Source organism: Acanthisitta chloris, unplaced genomic scaffold (genome assembly GCF_000695815.1).
Source record: "Acanthisitta chloris isolate BGI_N310 unplaced genomic scaffold, ASM69581v1 scaffold23939, whole genome shotgun sequence".
Taxonomy (NCBI): Eukaryota; Metazoa; Chordata; class Aves; order Passeriformes; family Acanthisittidae; genus Acanthisitta; species Acanthisitta chloris.
In genome coordinates, this window is record NW_008692338.1 from 9,821 (window position 1) to 19,251 (window position 9,431).

Sequence of the window (9,431 nt, forward strand, 5' to 3'; positions counted from 1 at the left end):
GGGATAAGAAAACATTTGAAATCTTCTGTTTCTTGCTGATTTTCTTGGTGCTGTGTTTTGCATTAGGTGTAGTGAATGTACTCTTGACCACTCCTCTCTGGGTAGTGAACACACGCCTGAAGCTGCAGGGAGCAAAGTTTAGAAATGAGGACATTGTACCAACCAATTACAGAGGCATAATAGGTAAGCACCTGCTTTAGTTGTCTTCAAGTAAAGAGAAGTTTACAGGATGAAATATATCAAGGGCTTTGAAAAAGACTTTTGCTCATGTAACTGATTTCACCCTATAATCTCTGTGCTTCTCTGTCACCTTGCAGTCATTGAATATTACAGTAAACTAGACTTGGCTATTTCTGGTGGTAATTAAGAGTTTGTAGTATGCACCTCTGTAACTAAGATGCCTCTTACTAAGGCAGGTATCTTATCATAGTGAGCCCAGTGAAGTGGTACCTAGGGGTCTGAGTTTAGACAGGCAATCTGAAAATTTAACTTCACTCACCTTCGTCTCTTAGTCATCCACATGTTTATAGAATCGTAGAATCAAGCAGGTTGGTAAAGACCTCAAAGATTATCGAGTCCAACCCTACCATCATTACTAGACCATGGCACTAAGTGCCACATCCAGTCTCACCTTGAAAACCTCCAGGGATGGTGAATCCCCCACCTCCCTGGGCAGCCCATTCCAATGCCTGAGCACTCTCTGTAAAAAATCTCTTCCTAATATCCAACCTAACCCTCCCCTGGCAGAGCTTGAGTCTGTGCCCTCTTGTCCTCCTGCTGTTTGCCTGGGAGAAGAGACCAACCCCCACCTGACTCCAACCTCCTTTCAGGGAGTTGTAGAGGGTGATAAGGTCACCCTTGAGCCTCCTCTTCTCCAGGCTAAACACCCCCAGCTCCCTCAGCCTCTCCTCATGGCACTATGCTCGAGTCCCTTCACCAGCCTCGTTGCTCTTCTCTTCTCCTTTTTAAAACAAATAAATATTGTTGTAATTCTGAAGGTCATTTAAATGACCTGAATGTTGATGCTGCACTTGTACTAAAAAGAGTGAGCTGTCTGTGCAGATGATAAGCTTTGTTTATGTCAGTGGTGATATGAGCAAGAACCTCCTTTGTCACCATTTTTCTCTTCCAGATTAAAATGGAAGGTAAAAATAGTTGCATAAAAGGCTGCAGTGAGTTTTTATTCACTTTGAGTGTTAGGCTTTAAGTGTAACTTCTCTTATCTTTCACAGTCAAGAGTTTTGTACTCAAAATTGTAATGATTTCCCCCCTCTTTTGTCTCAGATGCCTTTCATCAGATAATACGAGATGAAGGAGTCTTAGCTCTGTGGAATGGTACTTTCCCCTCCTTGCTGCTGGTCTTCAATCCTGCCATACAGTTCATGTTTTATGAAGGCTTTAAACGAAAGCTTTTGAAAAAGCAGCTGCAGGTGAGTATGTTTTGAGTCCATGTGATGGATATGCTCTGTTATGAGACGGGTTCTGTGATATGCATCACTTCAGCCAACTCAGAAATGTAGGTTTGGTTTTGGTTCTTGTATTTTTGAGGTTTTTTTTGTGTCAGTGAGTCTAAAAAGGATCCAGCATTATGGAATGAGATGTGAATCTTTCATGTCCCTAGGGAGGATATTCTGTGATGAATTCCTCTTCCTGTAAAAGTAAAACTGCACCTCTTGTCCATATCTGTTTGCATTTGTTCACAGGTCGTCATTTAAAGTAGAGATTTCAATTCTGATGTATCTTTTATGAGTATTTACTTACAGACTGTTTCAAAGTCTGCCCTTAAACATTTTCCCAGTAAATGAAGTAGAATCCTACTTCTTCAATTGTAGAATCCTCTCAAGCCCTTGAAGTATCACCGTTCTGGGTCCTGTCATTTTAATAACACTTTTCTCTTGAGGCCCTCAGTTTTTCAATATAATTTTGCAAGATGAACACTAGACTTGAACATAGCACTGCATACCTTCCTAATTCTCTGAAGAGAGGTGTAATCACTGTTCTGTCCCTGCTTTATAGTCACCTTCTTTATTCTTTTTCTCCATGTCAGATACAGAACCTCAGCTGACCTCATGTTCCTTTTATGTTCCAGCAAATTGAAAAGCATTCGCGTTATGTTTTCAGATCATGTCATAACACACTATGTTTAAGCTGCAGTGCTTTGCTGCTAATTTGTTATTTTAGAATGCATTTGTCTGTATTATAATGTTAGGCCATATCAGTGTGTTACAAAGCCACCTTGTTTTTCCTCAAGACATAGTGAGATTGTATTTACAAGAGATTTTGCATCATCAATGAAGCTTGGGGTTTTTGCTGTCTTTTTATTTAATACTGCAGCTGTAGCTCTGCATTTGTGCCTGATGGATCCATCCAGTCATGTTATGGACTATGTATTTTTTGAGTAACAGGCTGAGCTTCCCTCTGTATTGTTATTTGTCTGTTGGCTAGTAACATATATCTATTTATTGTGTTTCTGTTACATCACTTTGTTCTACCTTAAGGTCAACTTAATTGGAGCTTAAAGCTCTTAGAGCTTTTTATTTGTCCATGACCAATGGAGAAAGAAAATACCTTTTTTCCCCTAGCAACTGTAGTTTTTATTTTGGACAACATTTTTCTTATTTGGTCTTTTCCTGATTGTCTTAAGTAAATCAGACTGACGTTTTTAAGCTGTTCATGCATGTGCATGTTTGTGATTGCAATCAATATATGTTACAAATTTCCAGCATGTTTTGACATGGCACCTACTTATTTTCAGTGATTCGTTCACACTGTTGGGCTGGAATCAGCTTAGACTGTAACAGTGTATTTGGTACATGCTGGAACAGTGTGGGCCTTGGGGCTGTGGATGAGCTTCCCCAGGTGTTCTTAACTAACAGGGGAAGAGATATTTGCCTATATCATGGAGGCTACAATTCTGTCTGAGAGCTAGTGATTGTCTCAGTGATTTTGTCTCAGGACTACAAGGCAATGTTCAGGGAGTCTTTCACTGTTACGTTGTCACAAGCACCATGTGACTTGTTAGCTTAAATGTTGCAAAAGCTGAAATGCTTCTTGACTGATATGTGTTTAAATGATACTTCTTAGCCTTTGTCTACTCTTGGTGCTTTAAAGTGATCTAGTTGCAGGGATTTATATCAGCTGTGTTTTTATAACCTAGTTATAGTGAGAAATGCAAACACTTGTGAGCAGGTAGAAGTTGCAAATAAACTTCAGTTGTGGGAAAGTTAGTTGGTTGAACTGTAACTAACTCTTTAAAATGAGAAGTTCCAGAGATTTCATGAAATTTTGTGATCTGTAGATTATCTGGTAACAGGTACAGAATCCCCAAACATATATGGGTAACTGTCTGTTTTGGTACTCTCTGGAATTAATCTGTTCTTTATCTGTTGAACAGCTCACATCTTTGGATGCTTTTGTCATTGGTGCAATAGCCAAAGCAGTTGCCACCACCCTCACTTATCCTCTGCAGACAGTGCAGTCAATTCTGCGGGTGAGTAATCATTTTGTTTCAGGGTAATTGCTTCTGACTTGTTCTGTGTCATGCAAACCTTGTTCAGACCTTTAGGGTGTTCAGGCACTGGAATGGGTTGCCTGGAGAGGTGGTGGAGTCACCATCCCTGGAAGTGTTTAAGAGGTGTCTGGATCTGGTGCTGGAGGATATGATTTAGGGGTTACAGCAGTGGCAGGTTAATGGTTGGACTGGATGGTCTTAGAGATCTCCTCCAACCTTGATGATTCTATGATTCCTATGATTTGTTTGTCTTTGTGTTGATGGACCCACCGTTTTGGGAGGTACTTTTGCACAGAGCAGGTCACTGATTAGGATGTCTCTCTTTGATTCTGATCAAACTTGATGTTACTTGTGCACATGTGTTTCTAGTAGCTGTAGGATTACCAGTGTAGTGCATTGGTGCAGTGTCTCACAGGAGCTGATACACAGTATTGGTTCCAGGCACTACCAAAATGTACGTGTACTTCTTGGATACAGAAAATGTATTAAGTGGGAAATTCAAATGAAATCTTTCAAACCCAGTTTGGTTCCAGATGGCCCAGGGCAAAAAAGAATCCCTAAACTTCTATTCTTAAGTTTTGTCTTATTTGGATGATGATCTGGCCTTGTCAGTATCCACAACATGATTCATAAGGGAACTGCTGCCTGCAGTGTGGACCTATATTGGAGTAATATTGACAGAAGGCAAAATTGGGGCAGGGGAGAAGGAGGAGACCTGGCCATGCATAAGCATATTGTACTTAAAATCTATTTTTATAGCAGTTAAAGATTAATAAATGTTTCCACATGAAATATAATGCTGTTTTCTTAAGTCAGGAGAAGCCTTAGCTTGCATGTATGGTAAAGTCATTATGTATGTTCTAAAACCTGTACAACTTTGGAGAATTAGTTGAATTATTGAAAACAAGTCTTCATGCTAAGGGTATCACTTTCCAGACTTCTCTAACAGGGGAATTTTCTTGTTCATATGGAAAAAGTGATGCCCAAGCAATTTTTGTAATTATTTGAGTTTTTCTTCTCTCTAATTAGAGTGGAATAAATGTTTCTGATCTTTCATGGCCTGTAAAAAGATAGTTTGGATGCTACATTTCAGAGCAACAGGACTTGAATATCTTTACTGTGTAATGTTGTCAGCAGTCATCTTTTGTGAAGTTTTCATCATTTTTGATGATCAGCTGAGCTAGTGCTCAATGTAACAGCTTCAGCCCTTGTGGCTTTCCATGGCTGCTATAGAAGTGGTTACAGTCTTTGGGGCATTGTGTTTTGTCTGTCTCCTTTTGGCTTGTTTGAATCAAATTCTTCTCTCTCTTAATGACAGTGTCATTCTTTAAAAAAAAAAATAGCAGCTTTGGTAGGTTGTGCTGCCAGCTTGGTGTGCTGCCCAGCTGCTGCTTACTGCTCACCTCAGCTGCAGTCAGCCAGCTCTCTGCTGGCTTGCCCAGGCACTGATGAGTTGCCTTTCTGCTACAGCACAGCTAACCATCAGTGCCCTGGCAAGGGGGATTTTTCTCACAGCAGCCCACTGTGAAATAAAGTGGCCTATATGATGCTTCTCAGTGCCAGTCCCTCCTCTCCCTGTGATGGTGGGGGACACAAGGACTCTATCTCTAGTTCTGCAGTCACCACTTGGTTCCCTCTGCTCTGTGAAAGAATAGCCAGAAACTCTGAACACATTTGTTCAATATCAATCACAGCACAAATGTGCATCTGTGATTCCAGTGCTGTCCAGTTCAGACTTGCTCTGCTTCATGGTGTGTTTTCTAAGCTAAAGCTAGCATTGTTTTGTTTATGAAGATTTTGTCACTCACACTAAGTGATGTTAAAAAAAAAGTTACAAATACAGGTTTATTATTTTCAGAAATAGCATTCTGCAAGAAGTTGATATAGTTGTGGAAGGGTTTTTTGGAAACAATTTTAGCAGATTTATGAACAAACTAATACAAGCTGAATATAATTCATACAAACTTACACATCATAATTATTTCTGTGATCAAAGTAGAAGTACAGGACTTTCTTTTTCTTTTCTAACTTAAACCTTTAGAAACTTATTTGAAAGTTATTAGAGTTCTTACAACCTTTGCCTTCAACTCTTTGGCACAACACTCTTCTTGCTTCCCTATAATGAGCAGTTTTCCTGTGTAATTGATAGTAGTAGCAGCTTCCAGCCTTGCCATTTGGTATGTCTGTCTCCTTTTCATTCATTAAAAATGCATGACACTGGTGTTACTCATTATGCAGTGAAATTGTTCTTTAGCCTATGTGTCAGTAAAAAGTGGATAGATTAAATTTGCCTCTGGAGATACAGCAATGCTGTTAATGTTCTTAGTGATCCAGGGTGAAAAAGTTCTCTTTAAAACTGAAGTCTCTCTTCTCTGTCATAGAGAATCTTAGTCCCTTTGGGAAATCTTCTGCAGTAACCAGTGAAGTATTGATGTCCTAGGGAGAAATTAAAGGGTTTTTTCCTCTCTTGATGAACCCTTGTTTGCAGTACAAAAATTGTCCAGTGGTGGAGAAAAGAGGAGAATGCCAGGTCCTGCACTTTGGCCATAACAATCCCATGCAGTGCTCCAGGCTGGGGACAGAGTGGCTGGAGAGCACCAGGCAGAAAGGGACCTGGGAGTTTGGATAGATAGAAAGCTGAACATGAGCCAGCAGTGTGCTCAGGTGGCCAAGAAGGCCAATGGCATCCTGGCCTGGATCAGGAACAGTGTGGTCAGCAGGACCAGGGAGGTGATTCTGCCCCTGGACTCGGCACTGGTGAGGCCACACCTTGAATCCTGTGTACAGTTCTGGGCACCTCAGTTCAGGAAGCATATTGAGGTGCTGGAGCAGGTCCAGAGAAGAGCAACAAGGCTGGTGAAGGGACTCCAGCACATTCCCATAAGGAGAGGCTGAGTGAGCTGGAGTTGTTAAGCCTGGAGAAGAGGAGGCTCAGGGGAGACCTTATCACCCTCTACAACTCCCTGAAAGGAGGTTGGAGTCAGGTGGGGGTTGGTCTCTTCTCCCAGGCAACCAGCAGGACAACAAGAGGGCACAGACTCAAGCTCTGCCAGGGGAGGTTGAGGTTGGATATTAGGAAGAGTTTTTTTACAGAGAGAGTGCTCAGGCATTGGAATGGGCTGCCCAGGGAGGTGGTGGATTCACCGTCCCTGGAGGTTTTCAAGGTGAGACTGGATGTGGCATTTAGTGCCATGGTCTATTAACCATGGTAGGGTTGGACTTGCTGATCTTTGAGGTCTTTTCCAACCCAGTTGATTCTATGATTCTATGAAGCACCTAATCCTGGTGTAGTTTGGAAGCCTATGAGTAATCTGGGCAGTGACTGACACTATAGCTTGGAAACTAGTTAGCAGTTTTTGGGGTGTGTGTCTGAGTCTTTGACAATAATTCTTAACATTGATTTATCAATATCAAATGAGTTAGTTGCTGATGAGACGATCATGGATTGTGAGCAAGTATGTGCTTAATAAAGGGAGATTTCCAAGAGTGTTCTGTCACCGCTGTTTCCATTTTCATTGTTAAGACATAGTAAAAGTATTGTTGTGGCATTTTCTTGTCATTTCTAAACTGCTTAAATCAGCTTGAATACTTCACCTACTGTCAGTGGTAATTTCTTACACCTAAGAAGTAACCGTTGCCTGAGCGAGTTCTGGGAAAAACACATCCACAGGCAGTTCAGCTTTCTTAGCCCAGAAGCTTAAGACAGGCTTCAAAAGCTATTAGGCTGTGCTGTTATAAATACAAGTGTGTCAACTCCTGTGTATGAATAATTCATAGTTACAGCTTGCTGACAGTACTATTGACCCGTATCAGAGAAGAGCATCCATGAATGGTAGAAAAGGAGTTGCTGAAATTGCTAGTTTAACTCTGAGACATAAAACTACAGCAGCAGCTATCATGCCTACTGAAAACCAGTCTGGGGATAAACAGGTGCAGTGAGTAAAAGAGAAATAGTCTTTAGACCAGGTAGGTGGATCAAAGAATTTTGGATTCTTCCACAGCAGTTCCCGTGTAAATGTTTTGCTCCAAACTGTTTCCTCCAGAGCAACTGAAAGACAGGAGATAGGGCCATGTGTAACACTTTGTTAGAGTCCATCTTAAAACCAAAACAAATGATTGTAGCATATACACTTCTGACACATGGTGTGGGAGCTTTGGCCTCAGTCCTCCACTGATGACCATATAACATGGGAAATGTGAAAGAGGTTTAAGATAAGTTTCCAGATTCCATGGATGTGTTGTGTTCTCTGCCTGGCACTGTGGGGAAATAGTACAGCAGATGCTCTTCCTTTTTTGCAGTTCGGGCGCCACAGGTTGAACCCAGAGAACCGAACACTGGGCAGTCTCAGAAACGTTCTTTACCTTCTTCAACAGAGAGTGAGGTGAGCTTTCCCATTTCTTTTCTCCTACCACCATACACAAGAGTATTACCTGTGTTGAAAATGTTGCTGGATCTGAATTTTGTTTCTCTTTGCCTCCCTCAAACTTGCCATTTGAGTCAACTTAGTCCTAAATGTCTGTACAGTAAGTGGCATCAAGGACGCGTATGGATACCGATTGGTTTCACCTCTCATCTTGACAAGAAGCAGGTTTCTTGCACAAAAGACCTTAAATTTCTGGAGAATTTTCTCTTTAAAATATTACTAAACATAGCTGGCACTTGAGATCAAGAGTGAGTTAAAGATTCCTACAGTTGTCATTAAGTGGTGATGTTAATTCTACTTTGCAGTGTACTAATTTACTTACAGAAAACTATTCACATTCGTTTTCTTGTTTGTTTTTCTCTCCTCCTTAGGCGTTTTGGATTAGTGGGACTCTACAAAGGCCTTGAAGCAAAGCTCCTGCAGACAGTCCTTACTGCTGCTCTTATGTTTCTAGTGTATGAGAAACTGACTGCTGCCACCTTCACAGTCATGGGATTGAAGCACTCACGCAAACACTGAGAAAGGAACCTATGCCAAAGATTATGAGGTCTGGAAAACACATTCCATGTCTGAGACCAGGCTGGGTAACAAAGGGTCCTCACTTTCTCTATTTCTCTTTTCAGCCACCTCCATCTCCAGTATTTGGAGAAATCTGGAATATACTCTATAGGGCCTGTTGCCATGAATTCAGGGATAGCCCATTCCCTACTGTTCTGTGGACTCACCGTGTTAAGAAACAGACCAGAGACCTTGTTTAAGCACTTGACATGAAATTTTAACTACTCTGAGTAACTCACTCTGCTTTCTTGATTTCCCTCAAATCATCCTCAGCTATTCTTTCCCTTCAGCAGTTGGTGGGGCTGGTTTTGTGTTATTTTCTTGAGCCTGTGTTTATGTCACTTTATCTTTGGTTCATTAAAATAATTCATAAAGAATCAGATTTTTGGCATGGTTTTCTTTTACCTTCAAGTATGGTTGTGGCACAGGATGTGATGTTGCTCAAATAACTGGCAGTGAAGTCTCTGAACTGCTAGGATGACATTACCAAGTGAGTGGGCACTCTGCCTTCTTGAATCTACCTATTTGAAAGTTGGAAATTTTGAATGCGGCTGAATAGGAGGAACACAATCTCTTGGTTTTTCAAGCTGTGTCCCTCAAGCTGCCTCAAGAATGTGGACTTGCTATGCAGAAATATGTGAAGTTTTGTAACCCTGTTCCCATTTTCTCACACGACCGGGGGACACTGCCCTATGCTTCAGAAGTGCTATGCCCTCTCAAAAATGTGCTTGCATTATTTTTCCAGTGATTTTCCCAGACCATAAAGCATAAAGAGTCTAACTCTTGTCCCAGTTAATGTACATGTGTATGTTCTTTTTGCATAGTTTTGGTCAGTAGTCCCAGACCATAAAATCCAAACTAAATCCTGCTGTGTCCAGCGTTAAGTTTGCAGTAGGATTGTTTTGAAGGACAGTTTTCTCTTTGAAGTATTGACAAAT

The 9,431-nt window shown here is 41.1% G+C and overlaps 1 protein-coding gene across 1 annotated transcript in view; it reads left to right on the forward strand.

Moving 5' to 3' along the window:
• Positions 1 to 8,724, forward strand: part of SLC25A17 (solute carrier family 25 (mitochondrial carrier; peroxisomal membrane protein, 34kDa), member 17) — a 14,683-nt gene extending 5,959 nt beyond the window's left edge. The window contains exons 4-8 of the mRNA XM_009082637.1: positions 67 to 183; positions 1,285 to 1,430; positions 3,395 to 3,490; positions 7,811 to 7,893; positions 8,307 to 8,724. Coding sequence (XP_009080885.1) covers positions 67 to 183; positions 1,285 to 1,430; positions 3,395 to 3,490; positions 7,811 to 7,893; positions 8,307 to 8,454 — 590 coding nt within the window. The 3' untranslated portion in view covers positions 8,455 to 8,724. The remainder of the gene's footprint in view (positions 1 to 66; positions 184 to 1,284; positions 1,431 to 3,394; positions 3,491 to 7,810; positions 7,894 to 8,306) is intronic.
• The last annotated feature ends 707 nt before the right edge of the window (positions 8,725 to 9,431 follow it).